At 64.1% G+C, this 16,575-nt stretch overlaps 3 protein-coding genes across 3 annotated transcripts in view; all 3 read left to right on the plus strand.

Moving 5' to 3' along the window:
• The window catches only part of SYN1 (synapsin I), a 3,307-nt gene extending 297 nt beyond the window's left edge, over positions 1–3,010 (plus strand). Inside the window, exons 2-6 of the mRNA XM_053967982.1 lie at positions 45–147; positions 1,240–1,377; positions 1,459–1,522; positions 1,921–2,782; positions 2,866–3,010. Coding sequence (XP_053823957.1) covers positions 45–147; positions 1,240–1,377; positions 1,459–1,522; positions 1,921–2,782; positions 2,866–2,938 — 1,240 coding nt within the window. The 3' untranslated portion in view covers positions 2,939–3,010. The remainder of the gene's footprint in view (positions 1–44; positions 148–1,239; positions 1,378–1,458; positions 1,523–1,920; positions 2,783–2,865) is intronic.
• Positions 3,011–5,153: 2,143 nt separating this feature from the next.
• UXT (ubiquitously expressed prefoldin like chaperone) lies at positions 5,154–8,135 on the plus strand. The gene is made up of 6 exons (XM_053968029.1): positions 5,154–5,261; positions 6,081–6,162; positions 6,507–6,571; positions 7,156–7,263; positions 7,848–7,911; positions 7,987–8,135. The coding sequence occupies exons 1-6, from the start codon at positions 5,194–5,196 to the stop codon at positions 8,038–8,040; spliced, it is 441 nt and encodes a 146-aa protein (XP_053824004.1). The 5' UTR covers positions 5,154–5,193; the 3' UTR covers positions 8,041–8,135.
• Positions 8,136–9,160: 1,025 nt separating this feature from the next.
• LOC128801857 (cyclin-dependent kinase 16-like) overlaps positions 9,161–16,575 on the plus strand; it is a 7,632-nt gene continuing 217 nt past the window's right edge. The window contains exons 1-7 of the mRNA XM_053967983.1: positions 9,161–9,276; positions 9,786–9,902; positions 11,608–11,732; positions 12,143–12,244; positions 13,245–13,301; positions 14,913–15,027; positions 16,391–16,489. Of these exons, the coding sequence (XP_053823958.1) occupies positions 9,794–9,902; positions 11,608–11,732; positions 12,143–12,244; positions 13,245–13,301; positions 14,913–15,027; positions 16,391–16,489 (607 nt within the window). The 5' untranslated portion in view covers positions 9,161–9,276; positions 9,786–9,793. The remainder of the gene's footprint in view (positions 9,277–9,785; positions 9,903–11,607; positions 11,733–12,142; positions 12,245–13,244; positions 13,302–14,912; positions 15,028–16,390; positions 16,490–16,575) is intronic.

Below are 16,575 nucleotides of genomic sequence, written 5' to 3' on the forward strand. Positions count from 1 at the left end.
GGCCGCGGCGGTGGGCGTGGCCTCTGACCCCGCCCCTCCCGCAGGCACCGGGCGTGGGTGGACGCCTGCGCCGGCCTCTTCGGGGGCGCCGACATCTGCGGGGTGGAGGCGCTGAGGGACCCCGACGGGCAGGAGCACATCGTGCAGGTGAGCACACCTGGGCACAGCTGGGGAACACCTGAGACACCTGGGGCACACCTGGGGCACACCTGGGCACAGCTGGGCACACCTGAGACACCTGAGGCACACCTGGGGGACACCTGGGCACAGCTGGGCACAGCTGGGCACAGCTGGGGAACACCTGAGACACCTGAGGCACACCTGGGCACAGCTGGGCACAGCTGGGGAACACCTGGGGTACACCTGGGCACAGCTGGGCACAGCTGGGGAACACCTGGGGCACACCTGGGCACAGCTGGGCAAAGCTGGGCACAGCTGGGCAACACCTGGGGCACACCTGGGCACAGCTGGGCACAGCTGGGCACACCTGAGACACCTGAGGCACACCTGGGGGACACCTGGGCACAGCTGGGCACAGCTGGGCACAGCTGGGGAACACCTGAGACACCTGAGGCACACCTGGGCACAGCTGGGCACAGCTGGGGAACACCTGGGGCACACCTGGGGCACACCTGGGCACAGCTGGGCACAGCTGGGGAACACCTGGGGCACACCGGGGCACAGCTGGGCACAGCTGGGGAACACCTGAGACACCTGAGGCACACCTGGGGCACACCTGGGCACAGCTGGGCACACCTGAGGCACACCTGGGGCACACCTGGGCACAGTTGGGCACAGCTGGGCACACCTGAGACACCTGAGGCACACCTGGGGCACAGCTGGGCACAGCTGGGGAACACCTGAGACACCTGAGGCACACCTGGGGCACAGCTGGGCACAGCTGGGGAACACCTGAGACACCTGGGGTACACCTGGGCACAGCTGGGCACAGCTGGGAAACACCTGAGACACCTGGGGCACACCTGGGCACAGCTGGGGCACACCTGGGGACACCTGGGCACACCTGAGACACCTGAGGCACACCTGGGCACAGCTGAGACACTTGGGGCACAGCTGAGGGACACGTGGCAGACACCTGGGCACACCTGGGCACAGCTGGCATACACCTGGAGCACACCTGGGCACACCTGGGCACACCTGGGCACACCTGGGCTACACCTGGGGCACACCTGAGCCCCGCCCCCAGCTGAGCCCCGCCCACCTGTCCCCCCCCCGCAGGTGCTGGGCTCGTGGCTGCCGCTGCTGGGCCCGGGCGCGGCCGAGGACCAGGCGCAGATCGTGGAGCTGGTGCTGGAGCGGATGAGGGAGGAGCTGCCCCGCCCCCGCAGCCCCTCCCCCGCCCGGCCACGCCCACAGGTAACCGCCCCTCCCCCCACCCCACCCTCCAGGTGCCTCCCGGACCCCCCCCAAAACTGAGCCCCGCCCCCCTTTGTGCAGGCGTCGGCGACCTCGGGGACCCCCAGGCCGGGGACCCCCCCCCAGCAGAGACCCCAGCCCCAGGGTGAGTGACCCCTCCCCCCCTCCCCCACGCCCAAAAATCCTTCGGAGCCCCCAAAAATCCAGGGGGGGGCTTCTGGAATTCGGGGATTTGCGTCCTGAAATTGTCGGGATCCGCTTTTGCTCAAAACGTGAAAATTTTCCCTAAAAAGGGGGCTGGGAAAAATCGGGGCTTCCCCAAAAATCCTCCTCAAGTGTGCCCCAAACCCCAAAAGTTTAAAATAATTCCCAAAACTTCTTCCAGATACGCAAATTTTGGGGAGCCCCTCCCTCTCCTGGCACGCCCCAAATCTGCCCCCACCCCTCCAGTGCTGCCACGCCCCAAGTTTGGGGGATTTCGCCCCAAATTGGGACTTTACCTGCCTGAAGCCCCGCCCCCTCAGGTGTTTATCTTTCCTCCAGGTGCGCCGCCCCCGTCTGGCCCCGCCCAGCCCCGCCCCCCGCCGCAGGGCCAGCCCCGCCCACAAATGGCTGGAGCGTCACCACGCCCTGCCCAGCCGGGCACCGCCCAACCACGAGGCCCCACCCAGCCCCGCCCGCTCGCGGCCCAGCCCCGCCCACAAACCCCGGCGGCCACGCCCCAGCCACGCCCAACCTCCCCGCAGCCACGCCCACAAACCCCGCCCAGCCCTGCGCAGCCACGCCCACAAACCCCGCCCGGCTCGCCACTGCCACACCCACAAGCCCCACCCACTTCACAGCCACGCCCACCTCTGGCTGCCTCGACATCTCAGCCACGCCCACCCAGCCCACAGCCCCGCCCACAAGCCCCACCTACCTCCCCGCAGCCCCGCCCACAAGCCTCTCCCACATCCCAACCCCGCCCTCAAGCCCCACCCACCTCACAGCCCCGCCCACCCGGCCCAGCCATGTTCCCCCAGCCAAGGCCACAAGCACCGCCCACTTCACAGCCCCGCCCCCAAGCCCCTCCCACATCCGCCCCTCAGCCCCGCCCCTCCAGCATGGCGACATCACCCCAGCCCCGCCCCCAAGCCCCGCCCACCTCCTCCCCTCAGCCCCGCCCCCCAGGCCCGGCAACGTCACCCCAGCCCCGCCCCCAAGCCCCGCCCACCTCCCCCCAGCCCCGCCTCCAGCGCTCCCCCTCCGTTCCCCAGCCCCGCCCTCAAGCCCCACCCTCCTCCACCACGCCCCGCCCCCCTGGCCCGCAGGCCCCGCCCACCACCCGCCAGCCCCGCCCCCAAGCCCCGCCCATCGCCCCCAAACCGGCGCTGGCCCCCAAACCGGGTGGGGCCCCTCCCCCCAGGTAAGTGGGGGGGGGGGGCCTTGGTGGGGGGAGGGGCGAGGCCCCGCCCCCCTCGGGCCCCCCTGAACCCCCAAATTCCGCAGCCCCGCCCCCGAGCAGGGGCCCCCCGAGAGCCTGCGGGCGCTGCGGCAGAGCTTCGCCAGCCTCTTCGAGTGAGCCCCGGAATGCCGGGGGGACCCCAAAAATACCCGGGGGGACCCCAAAAATACCCGGGGGAACCCCCAAAAACAGCCAAGAACCCAAAAAATACCCGGGGGAACCCCCAAAAATACCCGGGGGAACCCAAAAACACCCGGGGGAACCCGAAATATCCAGGGGAACCCAAAAATCCCCAGGGAACCCTAAAAACACCCAGGGGAACATCCCCAAAACAGCTGCGGGAACCCAAAAATACCTGGGGACCCCAAAAACAGCCGAGAACCCTAAAAATAGCCGGGGGAACCCAAAAATACCCAGGGAACATTCCAGAAACACCTGGGAACCCCAAAAACACCCAGGGGAACATCCCCAAAACAGCCGGGGGATCCCAAAAACACCTGGGGGAGCCCAAAAATACCGAGGGAACATTCCAGAAACACCCGGCAACCCCAAAAACAACCCCGGGAACCCCAAAAACACCCGGGGAACGTCCCAAAAACTGCCCCGGAGGACCCCAAAGCTCCCCCCAAAATCCCCCTGGGACACCCCAAAAACCCCCTTGGGAACATCCCAAAAATCCCCTCATAACCACCCCGGGGACACCCCAAAAACCCTTCTGGAAGCACCCCAAAAATCCCCCGGGGGGCCCCAAAACCCCTTTGGGACCCCCCAAAATCCATCCCTGCTTTCTGACCCCACAAGTGGGGGGGTTCGGGTACCCGGGACCCCCCGAAATTCACCCCAAATCCACCCGGGACACCCCAAAACCCCCTGGGGGACCCCAAAATCCTCCCGGGGATCCCCAAAATCCACTCTAGGGGGGATCACAGATGTTCAGGACCCCCCAAAATCCCCGCGGGGATCCCCAAAATCCCCCCAGGACCCCCCAGATCTACCTTGGGGGAGGGGCCCAGGTGTTCAGGACCCCCCAAAATCCCCCCAGGACCCCCCACATCTACCTTGGGGGGGGGGCCCAGGTGTTCAGGACCCCCCAAAATCCCCCCAGGGACCCCTCCCCCCCCGCTCTGTGCTTGCCAAGCCCCTCCCCCCCCCCAATTGTGGTGGGGGTCTCTCTGTGTGCGCTCGTGTGTGTAAGCCCCGCCCCCTGCTTGGCCACGCCTCTCTCTCAGCCACACCCTGCTTAGCCCCGCCCCTTTCGCCCGTGTGGGCGGGGTCAATAAATCCCTGAGCTGCTGGCGCTGGGTGGCTGCTGGTGGGGGGGGGCGGGGCCTGGGGGACCCCCAAAATTTGGGGGGGGAGTGGTGGGGGGAGGTACCCGGGCACACCTGGGGCACACCTGGGGAGAGGTGGGCACACACCTGGGCACACCTGGTGACATCTGGGGACAGCTGTGGAGGTGGCCACACCTGGGGTGAGCTGGGGACACCTGGGCCACAGCTGGGGCACATCTGGACACACTTGGGGATCACCTGGGCACTCCCAGGACACACCTGGGGCACACCTGGACACTCCCGGGGCACATCTGGGGCATACCCGGGCACACCTGGAGACACCTGGCGCCCCTGTGGCACACCTGGCCACACCCGGGGCACACCTGAGACCCACCTGGGGGCACCTGGGCACACCTGGGGCACATCTGGACACACTTGGGGATCACCTGGGCACACCCGGGGCACACCCAGGCTCACCTGGGGACAGCTGTGGGCACATGGGGCACATTTGGACACACCCCGGGCACACCTGGAGACACCTGGGGCAGCTGTGGCGCACCAGGGCACTCCCGGGGCACACCTGGGGCACACCTGGGCACACCTGGGCACTCCCGGGGCACACCTGGGGCACACCTGGGCACACCTGGGCACTCCCGGGGCACACCTGGGGCACACCTGGGGCACACCTGGGCACTCCCGGGGCACTCCCGGGCACACCTGGGCACTCCCTGGGCACTCCCGGGCACACCTGGGGCACACCTGGGGCACACCTGGGCACTCCCGGGGCACTCCCGGGCACACCTGGGCACACCTGGGCACTCCCGGGGCACACCTGGGCACACCTGGGCACTCCCGGGCACACCTGGGGCACACCCGGGGCAGGTGCGGGCTGGGGGGGGGCACAGGCCGCGCTGTCCCGGCCGCACTCGGCGCGCGGGCAGGTTTTGTCGCCGATAGAGCGGCGGTCATGTCGCGACATGCGACCGCGATGGGGGCGGGGGGAGGGGAAGGACGCAGCCCGGGACCTCCCGCCCGCCAGGGGGCGCCCGAGCGGCGGCCGCGCGGTGATGACGAGCTTCCGGGGATGACGTCAGAAGCAGCATGGCGGCGGCGGAGAAGGCGCAGCGCTACGAGGCGTTCGTCAGCGACGTCCTGCAGCGCGACCTGAGGTGGGCGACGTCATATCGCGACTGAAACCCCGCCCACGCGACACCCCGGCCCTCCCCTCCGCGCTCCGGCCACGCCCCCTCTGCCCCACCCTCAATAACGGACTTGTGGCCACGCCCACTGACCATGAGGCCACGCCTATTTCTGTAACCACGCCCCCTGCACATCAACCCCGCTCATTCATAAATCCCGCGTGTTGTGGCCACGCCCTTTCACCCTGAGGGCACGCCTATTTCGTGGCCACGCCCCCTCCAGCTCTGTATATTGATTGCTTCTGTGGCCACACCCACTCAGGCTGAGGATATTTTATGGCCACGCCCCTTCCTCATAAATCCCCCAATGCAGAATGTGGCCACGCCCATGAACGCTATGACCACGCCTATTTCATGGTCACGCCCCCACCTCAACACCACCCATTTACTGTAAGGCCACACCTACTTTGTGGCCACGCCCCCACACCAACCAACCCCACCCATTCACCTCAAAGCCACGCCTATATCATGGCCACGCCCCTCCCTCATGAACCCCACAATGCAGAATAATTGCAGAATGTGGCCACGCCCATGCACACTCTGACCACGCCTATTCAATGACCACGCCCACCTCAATCCCACCCATTCACAGTACGGCCACGCCCATTTCGCGACCGCGCCCCTCCACGCATTGCGCGCTGTGGCCACGCCCGTCCACCGCGAGACCGCGCCCGTTTCGCGGCCACGCCCCCTTCCGCCTAGCGCCCTGCTAGCGCTGTGGCCACGCCCGTTTTGTTGGCCCCGCCCCCCCCGGCGAGGCCCCGCCCCGCTGAGCAGCGCCCCCCGCAGGCGGGTGCAGGAGCAGCGCGACGCCGTCTTCGAGCAGCAGGCGCAGGTGCTGCAGCTGCGCTCCGCCCTCGCCCGCCTCCAGGTGCGCGGGGCGTGGCCTAAGGGGGCGTGGTTTATGGGCGGGGCTTGGGGAGGGGCCTGGAGGGGGGTTTTGTGGGGTATTGGGGGTGTTTTTGGGGGTGGGGTTGGGAGAGTTTGGGGGGGATCTGGAGGGTGGGGGGGATTTTTGGGGGGTCTCGTGGGTGGATTTGGGGGCGATTAGGGGTCTCGTGGTGGGGGGGGTTAGGTGGGATTTGGGGGATTTCGGGGAGGTTTGGTGGGGTTTGGGGATCTCGTGGGGGGGTTTGGGGGGATTTGGGGTCCCCGGGGGTGTTTGGGGGCTCTCTGTGTGACCCCGGGGGTCCCGGGGGGTTTTGGGGTCCCCAGGACGTCGCCGCCCCCCTGCACACCCAGGTGGATCTCGGCTGCAATTTCTTCGTCAGCGCCGAAGTGTGAGTGGGGCTGGCACCCCAAAACCCTCCTCAGATCCCAAAAAAACCTCCTCAGAGCCCCAAAACCCTCCTCAGATCCCAAAAAAACCTCCTCGGACCCCCAAAAAACCTCCTCAGATCCCAAAAACCTCCTCAGATCCCCAAATAAACCTCCTCGGAGCCCCAAAAACATCCTCAGATCCCAAAAAAAACCTTCTCAGAGCCCTAAAAACCTCCTCAGATCCCCAAAAAAACCTTCTCAGAGCCCTAAAAACCTCCTCAGATCCCAAAAAAACCTCCTCAGAGCCCCAAAAACCTCCTCAGACCCCCCCCCAAAATCTCCTTAGACCCCTCTAAATCTTCCCCAGAATCCTCAGTAAGCCCTCCAGGAACCCCAAAACTCCCCAGGACCCCCCTGGGCACCTTTGAGACCCCAATTCCCTTTTAGGATAACTCCAAAATTCCCTTTGAGTTCCCAAAATCTCCCCAGGGAGCCCCTAAATCCCCTAAATTCGATTCCCCTGAGCCTCCCCAACCCCCAGGACCCCCCAAAACCCCCTCGGGGCTCCCCCTGACCCCTTTATCTCCCCCGGCCGTGCCCCCAGCCCGGACCCCCGGCGCGTTTTCGTGGCTCTGGGCTTCGGCTTCTTCGCGGAGCTGACGCTGCCCGAGGCCCTCCGGCACCTGGAGCGCCGCAGTTCCCTCCTGCAGAGGTGAGACGGCCCGGACACGCCCCCTGGACACGCCCCAGACACGCCCAGGCCACGCCCACGCACATTGGACACGCCCCATGGTGCTGGGTAGTGACCCTCTGTCATTCTGGCGTGGCCACGCCCCCATGCTATCAGGCCACGCCCCTTTGTTGAGACCACACCCATCGAGGTCACACCCCCTTGGGGAGCCACGCCCCAATGCCACGCCCCAATCCCGCTGCATTCGGGGTGGGAGGCGGTGCCCACGCCCCTTTTGGACCACACCCACTTAGGCCCCACCCTTTTGCGCTCACCTGTGGCCACAGGCGGCTCCAGAGGGGCAAACCACGCCCCCTTTGGCCACACCCATACATTAAAAGGAGATCACATCCCCACCCCATGACCAAAATAGGAGTGTCCTTAAACAGGCCACGCCCACACGACCCAGGCCACACCCGCACCATAAAAGGAAAGCACATCCCCACCCCCATGACAAAAAGGGCGTGGTCTCACCACGCCAATCAGACCACGCCCACTCAGGAGCCCCCACCCTTCCCATGCCCCTCCTACCAAAGCCCCGCCCCATTAAGCCCCGCCCCTTGCAGGCTCAGCGATTCCCTGACGCGCGACGGGGCCAAGATCCGCGCCCACATCCGGCTGGTGCTGGAGGTAACCCCGCCCCCTCACCTGGCCACGCCCCCCTCACCTGAGGGCCACGCCCCCAATGTTTTGCCCCTCCCCCAGGGCCTGCGGGAGCTGCAGGGGCTGCAGGAGCCCCCCGTGACCTCTGACCCCTGAGCGATTCGCACACCTGCGCTGGCCCCGCCCCCTCACCTGTGTGTAAAGCCGGAGTAACGTGTGTGTAAAACATGAGTAAAGCGGAGTTTTTTACACCTGGGAGTGACCTGTGTGTAAAGCTGGGGCACAGGGGAGGGAGCTGGGAGTAACCCCGGAGTAACCTGGGATACCTGGAGTAAACTTGGAGTACCCAGCGGAACCCTGGAGTACCTGGAGTGACTGCAGGGCAGTCGTGGAGTAACCTGTGGGTAAACTGAGAGTAACACCTGCGCAACTGCTGAGTAATCCCCGAGTAACCTCACCGTAACTGCTGAGTAACCCGCGAGTAACCTCACCGTAACTGCTGAGTAACCCTCGAGTAACCTCACCGTAACTGCTGAGTGACCCCTGAGTAACCTCACTGTAACTGCTGAGTAATCCCTGAGTAACCTCACCATAACTGCTGAGTAACCCTCGAGTAACCTCACTGTAACTGCTGAGTAACCCTCGAGTAACCTCACCGTAACTGCTGAGTGACCCCTGGGCAGCTGCTGAGTAAATAACGGCTGAGTAACCCCTGAGCGAGCTCAGAGTAGCCCCTGAGTAGCGCTGGAGTCGCCTCGGAGCAGCCTTGTTCACTTCGGAGCAAACACGGAGTAACCCCGGGGTCCCAAAAAAGGGGCGGGGCCTCATTAGGGTCGTCCCCGCCCCCTCCCTCTGAGGGGCGTGTTGTTGGGGTGGGGGAGGGGCAGGTGGGGGTGGCACAGAATTGGGGGAGTGGTCGCTGTGACGTCACTGTGACGTCACTGCAGCTGGGGGTTCCCCAAAGGGAATTCCCCCCCAGCTTTCCCTGCTGGGGAATTCGGGGGGAGGGTCCCAAACAGCCCCACCCCCCTGAGCCCCTCCCCCCTCCGTGTCCTCATAAGCCCCGCCCCCTTTCGCCCCTCCCCACCACCGCTCCTTTCCCGCCCTTTGCGCTGACGTCACCCGGCTCTTAGCCCCGCCCCTCCAGCGCGTTGTCCCGCCCCTCACACTGCTGTCACTCGGCGCTTAGCCCCGCCCCCCCAGCGCGTTGCCCCGCCCTCCGCGCTGACGTCACCCGGCCCCGCCCCCGCCGCCATCTTGCGCCGCCGCCGCCGCCGCTCCCGCCGCTCCCGCCCGGCCCGGCCCGGCCCGGCCCCACCGGAGCCGCCCGCGGGGTCGGGCCCGGCCCCGCCATGGCCGAGGATTTCTGGGAGGCTCCGCGCCGCTGAGCCGGTAACGGGAACCCCCGAGCCCCCGGGAACCACCGGGAACAACCGGGAAGCCCCCCGGGATCCCCCGGGATCCCCCCGGAGCCGCGGCCGCTGTGAGGGCAGCGGGGGGGGAGGGGGAGGAGGCCACGCCCCCTCGGGCCACGCGCGGGGGGAGGGGGGCACCGGGGGGGTCCAGGTGGGCAGGAGGGGCTCAGGTGTGTGGAGGGGGAGGGGGAGGAGCCGGGTGTGCCCAGGTGTGCCCAGGTGTGCCCAGGTGTGAGGGGGTGCCCAGGTGTGCAGGGGGTGCCCAGGTGTGAGGGGGTGCCCAGGTGTGCAGGGTGGGCCCCAGGTGGGCTGAGCAGCTCCCAGGTGCTCAGGGTGAGTCCAGGTGTTCAGGCTGTGCCCAGTGTGCAGGGCACTCAGGTGTGCAGTGACCCCAGGTGTTCAGGCTGTGCCCAGCTGTGCCCAGCTGTGCTCAGGTGTTCAGGCTGTGCCCAGCTGTGCCCAGCTGTGCTCAGGTGTTGCCCGCAGGGCTGGCCATGGACCGGATGAAGAAGATCAAGCGGCAGCTGTCGATGACGCTGCGGGGGGGCCGCGCCCCCGACAAGGGCCTGGGGGACCCCCGCGATGGCACCGGCAGCGACAGCGGTGAGCGCTGGCCCTTTAAGGGGGGGCCCCGCCCCCCCGCTGCCAGCCCCGCCCTCCCCAAAGTTGGGAGCTGGCCCTTTAAGAAGGCGCGGGTTGGGGGTGCCTGGCCCTTTAAGAAGGTGGGGGCAGGGTTAGGGGTGCCTGGCCCTTTAAAAGCTTTGGGGGTGGTGGGAAGGAGATTGAGGGGTGCCTGTCCCTTTAAGAGGGTACCTATTCCTTTTAGAGGGTGCCTGGCCCTTTAAGAAGGCAGGGGGAGGGCACAGTTTTGGGGTACCTGTGTCTTTAAGAGAGTGCCTGGCTCTTTAAGAGGGCCCCTGTCCCTTTAAGAAGGTGGCGGGGGTACAGTTTTGGGGTCCTGTCCCTTTAAGAGGGTGCCTGGCCCTTTAAGAGGGTGCCTGGCCCTTTAGGAGGGTGCCTGGCCCTTTAAGAAATGATGGGCTGGCAGTTTTGGGGGTGCCTGTCCCTTTAAGAAGCTGGGGGGGGGGCACATTTTGGGGTGCCTGTCCCTTTAAGAAGCTGGGGGGGGGCACATTTTGGGGTGCCTGTCCCTTTAAGACCCCCCCCAGCAGGACACGGCCCCTTTAAGAGCCGGGGGTCCCCTCCTGTCCCCCCCCCGTGTCCCCCGGGCTCCTTCCGTGTCCCCCCCTCCCCATCTGTCCCCTGTCCCCCCCCCCCGTGTCCGTCCATCTGTCCCCGTGTCCTGTCCCCGGTGCCCCCCCAGGTGCCACCACCTGTCCCCGGTGCCACCGGCCGTGCGCTGTCCCCGTGTCACCTCCGTGTCCCCAAATTAGGGGGGGGGGGCACAGTGTGGCACCCCTGGGGACCTTTGGGGACATTTGGGGGGGGGGTCCCTGGGGTTTTGGGGTGTCCTTTGGGGGGCTCTTGAGGACATTGGGGGGGATGTTGGGGACATTCGGGGGGACTTTGGGGACATTGTGGGGGGGGGGGTCTCCTGAGGGGTTTGGGGGGGTCCTTTGGGGGGCTCTTGGGGACACTGCGAGGGTCCCTTCGGGGGTTTTGGGGGGTCCTTTGGGGGTCCCTTGATTTTGGGGGGGAGTTTTGGGGTCCCTTGGGGACATTGGGGGGTCCCTGGGGAGGGGCTTTGGGGACAGCTTGGGGACACGGGGGGGGGGGGTCCCATGATTTTGGGGTATTTTGGGTGGGTTTTGGGGGTTTTGGTGTATTTTGGGGGGCTTGGGGTGTTTTGGGATACTTTGGGGTGTTTTGGGATATTTTGGAGTGGTTTTGAGGTGGTTTTGGGGTATTTCGGTGGGATTTTTGGGGTGTCGCGGTGGGTTGGGGTTCTTCGGGATATTTTGGGATATTTGGGGTTATTTTGGGATATTTTGGGTTGTTTTGAGGTATTTTGGGGTGGTTTTGGGGTATTTTGGGGCGTTTTTGGTGTATTTTGGGATATTTCGGGATGGTTTTGGGGTATTTGGGGTTATTTTGGAGTATATTGGGGGGGGTTTGGGATATTTTGGGGTTCTTTTGGGGTATTTGGGGTTATTTTGGGATATTTTGGGGTGTTTTGGGTTGTTTTGGGATATATTGGGGTGTTTTGGGTTATTTTGGGATATTTTGTGTGTTTTGGGTTGTTTTGGGATATTTCGGGGTGTTTTGGGTTACTTTGGGGTGTTTTGGGTTATTTTGGGGTATTTGGGGTGTTTTGGGGTCCCTGACCCCCCCCCCCCCGTGTCCCCAGAGCCGGGGGGGGACGAGGCCCGGATGGGGTCGGACGGGGAGAGCGACCCCCCCTCGGGGACGTCCTCGGAGGAGGTGGCGTCACCCGTGAGGCTGCGGCAGCACCCGCGGCACGGCGCCTGCGAGGTGGGACTGGGCAAACTGGGGGGACTGGGGGGACTGGGGGGGACTGGGGGGACTGGGGGGACTGGGGGGACTGGGGGGACTGGGAGGGACTGGGGGGACTGGGGGGACTGGGACTGGGGGGACTGGGGGGACTGGGGGTAGTGGGGGGGACTGGGAGGGACTGGGAAACAGGATACTGAGGGGACTGGGAGGGACTGAACCAGGAGGGCACTGGGAGCACTGGGCTGAACTGGGAGCACTGGGAGGGCGCTGGGAGGGCTCTGTGAGGGGACTGGGCTGAACTGGGAGGGCACTGGGCTGAACTGGGCTGAACTGGGAGGGCTCTGGGCTGAACTGGGCTGAACTGGGAGGGCTCTGGGCTGAACTGGGCTGAACTGGGAGCCCTGGTGTGACCCCGTCCCCGTCCCCAGGACGTCACCAAGCGCCTGTCCCTGCCCGCCGACACGCGCCTGCCCGAGGGGGGGCTGGGGCTGCCCGGGGCCCTGAGCCGCCGCCTGCGCCGCGTCTCGCTGGTGCGTCCCAGTGCGGACCAGTATGGACCAGTATGGGCTGGTACAGACCGGTGTGGGCTGGTATAGACCAGTGTGGGCTGGTACAGACCGGTGTGGGCTGGTATAGACCAGTATGGACCAGTATGGGCTGGTACAGACCAGTATAGACCGGTGTGGGCTGGTATAGACCAGTATAGACCAGTATGGGCTGGTATAGATCAGTATGGGCTGGTATAGACCAGTATGGACCAGTATGGGCTGGTGTAGACCAGTATGGACCAGTATGGGCTGGTATAGACCGGTGTGGACTGGTGTAGACCAGTACAAACCAGTATGGGCTGGTATAGACCAGTATGGACCAGTATGGGCTGGTATAGACCAGTATGGGCTGGTATAGACCGGTGTGGACTGGTGTAGACCAGTACAAACCAGTATGGGCTGGTATAGACCAGTATGGGCTGGTATAGACCGGTGTGGACTGGTGTAGACCAGTACAAACCAGTATGGGCTGGTATAGACCAGTACAGACCAGTATGGGCTGGTGTAGACCAGTATGGACCAGTATGGGCTGGTATAGACCGGTGTGGGCTGGTATAGACCAGTATGGACCAGTATGGGCTTGTGTAGACCAGTATGGGCTGGTATAGACCTGATGGGCCAGTATGGGCTCTTATAGACCAGTATAGACCACTATGGACCAGTATGAACTAGTGTAGACCAGTATGGACCAATATAGACCAGTACGGGCCGGTATAGACCAGCACAGACCAGTGTGGGTCAGTATAAACTGATATAAACTAGTATAGACCAGTACGGACCAGTATAAACCAGTATAGACCAGTACGGACCAGAATAAACCAGTATAGACCAGTATGGACCAGTGTAAACTGATATAAACTAGTATAGACCAGTATAGACCGGTACGGACCAGTATAGACCAGTATGGACCAGTATGGAGCGGGAGGGCCGGGGTGACCCCCAGTTCTCCCAGTTCTCCCAGTAACCGCCTTCCCCCCGCCAGTCGGAAATCGGCTTCGGGAAGCTGGAGACGTACGTGAAACTGGACAAACTGGGAGAGGTGAGGGCACGGGGTCACCTGTGCCACCTGTGTGCCACCTGCGTGTCACATCTGTGTCACATCTGTGTCACCTGTGCCACCTGTGTGCCACCTGTCACCTGTGCCACCTGTGTGTCACCTGTGTGTCACATCTGTGTCACATCTGTGTCACCTGTGTGTCACATCTGTGTCACATCTGTGTCACCTGTGTGTCACATCTGTGTCACATCTGTGCCACCTGTGTGTCACCTGTCACCTGTGCCACCTGCGTGTCACCTGCGTGTCACATCTGTGTCACATCTGTGTCACCTGTCACCTGTGCCACCTGTGTCACCTGCGTTACCTTTGTTCCTCACTTGTGTGTCACCTGTGTGTCACCTTTCATCTGTGTCACCTGTGTAACCTGTGTGTCACGTGTGCCACCTGTGTGTCACCTGTGCCACCTGTCACCTGTGCCACCTGTCACCTGTGTCACCTGTGTCATCTGTGTGTCACCTGCATTACCTTTGTTCCTCACCTGTGTCACCTGTGCTACTTGTGTCACCTGTGCCACCTGTGCCACCTGTGTCACTTGTCACCTGTGTGTCACCTGTGTTACCTTTGTTCCTCACCTGTGTGTCACCTGTGTGTCATCTTTCACCTGTGTCACCTGTGTAACCTGTGTGTCACCTGTGCCAGCTGTGTGTCACCTGTGTGTCACCTGTGTGTCACCTGTGTCACCTGTGCCACCTGTATGTCACCTGTGCCACCTGTGTGTCACATCTGTGTCACCTGTCACCTGTGTCACCTGTGTGTCACCTGTGTTACCTTTGTTCCTCATCTGTGTGTCATCTGTGTGTCATCTTTCACCTGTGCCACCTGTGTAACCTGTGTGTCACCTGTGTGTCACCTGTGTCACCTGTGTGTTACCTTTCACCTGTCTCACATGTATAACCTGTGTCACCTGTGTAACCTGTGTGTCACCTGTTATCTGTGCCACCTGTGTCACCTGTGTGCCACCTGTATCAGCTGTGTGTTACCTTTCACCTGTCTCACATGTATAACTTGTGTGTCACCTGTGCCACCTGTGTGTCACCTGTGCCACCTGTGCTAGCTGTGTGTCACCTGTGTGTCACCTGTGTGTCACCTGTGTGTCACCTGTGTGTCACCTGTGTCACCTGTGTGTTACCTTTCACCTGTCTCACATGTATAACCTGTGTCACCTGTGTCACCTGCGTGTCGCCTTTCACCTGTGTCACCTGTGCTACCTGTGTCATCTGTGTTTGTTACCTGTGCCACCTGTGTCCCCTGTGTTATCTCCGTGTCCCCTGTGCCCCTGTGTCCTTTCAGGTGTCCCCCCCATGTCCCTGTGTCCCCAACGTCCCTGCTGTCCCCAGTGTGTCCCCAGGGCACGTACATTGCCCACGGTGTACAGGTGTCCCTGTGATGTCCCCGTGTCCCCAGCGTGTCCCCAATGTCCCCTGTCCCCAGGGCACGTACACCCTGGTGTACAGGTGTCCCTGCTGATGTCCCCATGTCCCCAGCGTGTCCCCAATGTCCCCTGTCCCCAGGGCACGTACGCCACGGTGTACAGGTGTCCCTGTGATGTCCCTGATGTGTCCCCAGCGTGTCCCCAATGTCCCCTGTCCCCAGGGCACGTACGCCACGGTGTACAAGGGCCGCAGCAAGCTGACCGAGAACCTGGTGGCGCTGAAGGAAATCCGGCTGGAGCACGAGGAGGGGGCGCCCTGCACGGCCATCCGCGAGGGTGGGACACTGGGGACACTGGGGGGACACTGGGGGACACTGGGGACACTGCGGGGACACCCTGGGGACATTGGGGACACAGCCTGCATGGCCATCCGCGAGGGTGGGACACTGGGGGGACACTGGGGACACTGGGGGGACACTGGGGACACTGGGGGGACATTGGGGACACCCTGGGGACACCCTGGGGACACCCTGGGGACATTGGGAGGACACTGGGGACACAGCCTGCACGGCCATCCACGAGGGTGGGACACTGGGGGGACACTGGGGGACACTGGGGGGACATTGGGGACACCCTGGGGACACTGGGGACACTGGGGGACATTGGGGACACACTGGGGACACCCTGGGGACATTGGGGACACCCTGGGGACACAGCCTGCACGACCATCTGCGAGGGTGGGACACTGGGGGGACACTGGGGACACCTGGGGACACCCTGGGGACATGGGGGACACTGGGGGGACACCCTGGGGACAATGGGGACACAGCCTGCACGGCCATCCACGAGGGTGGGACACTGGGGACACCCTGGGGACATTGGGGACACCCTGGGGACATTGGGGACACTGGGGGGACACTGGGGACACAGCCTGCACGGCCATCCACGAGGGTGGGACACTGGGGACACCCTGGGGACATTAGGGACACCCTGGGGACATTGGGGACACTGGGGGGACACTGGGGGGACACCCTGGGGACAATGGGGACACAGCCTGCACGGCCATCCACGAGGGTGGGACACTGGGGGGACACTGGGGACATTGGGGACACCCTGGGGACACTGGGGGGACATTGGGGACACCCTGGGGACACCCTGGGGACACTGGGGACGCAGCCTGCACGGCCATCCACGAGGGTGGGACACTGGGGACACCCTGGGGACACCATGGGGACATTGGGGACACTGGGGGGACACTGGGGACACCCTGGGGACACCCTGGGGACACTGGGGGGACACCCTGGGGACGCAGCCTGCACGGCCATCCACGAGGGGGGGACACTGGGGGGACACTGGGGACACACTGGGGACACCCTGGGGACATTGGGGGGACACTGGGGACACAGCCTGCATGGCCATCCGCGAGGGTGGGACACTGGGGGGACACTGGGGACATTAGGGACACCCTGGGGACATTGGGGACACTGGGGGGACACTGGGGACACTGGGGGGACATTGGGGACACCCTGGGGACATTGGGGACACCGGGGGTCGCTGTGGTGGGGAGGGGTCAGGGCGGTCTGGGGGTGGCTCCCACGGGGGCTGAGGCCACTGAACTTCTGTGTCCCCTCCCGTGTCCCCCCCTTGTCCCCCTCGTGTCCCCCCCAATGTCCCCAATGTCCCCCCGGTGTCCCCGCAGTGTCGCTGCTGCGGGATCTCAAGCACGCCAACGTGGTGACGCTGCACGACATCGTGCACACGCCGCAGTGCCTGACGCTGGTCTTCGAGTACCTGGTGAGCCCCAAAATACCCCAAAATCACCCCAAATCCACCCCAAAATCACCCTAAAAATCACCCCAAAATCCACCCCAAAATCACCTAAAA

Source organism: Vidua chalybeata, chromosome 32 (genome assembly GCF_026979565.1).
Source record: "Vidua chalybeata isolate OUT-0048 chromosome 32, bVidCha1 merged haplotype, whole genome shotgun sequence".
Classification (NCBI taxonomy): Eukaryota; Metazoa; Chordata; class Aves; order Passeriformes; family Viduidae; genus Vidua; species Vidua chalybeata.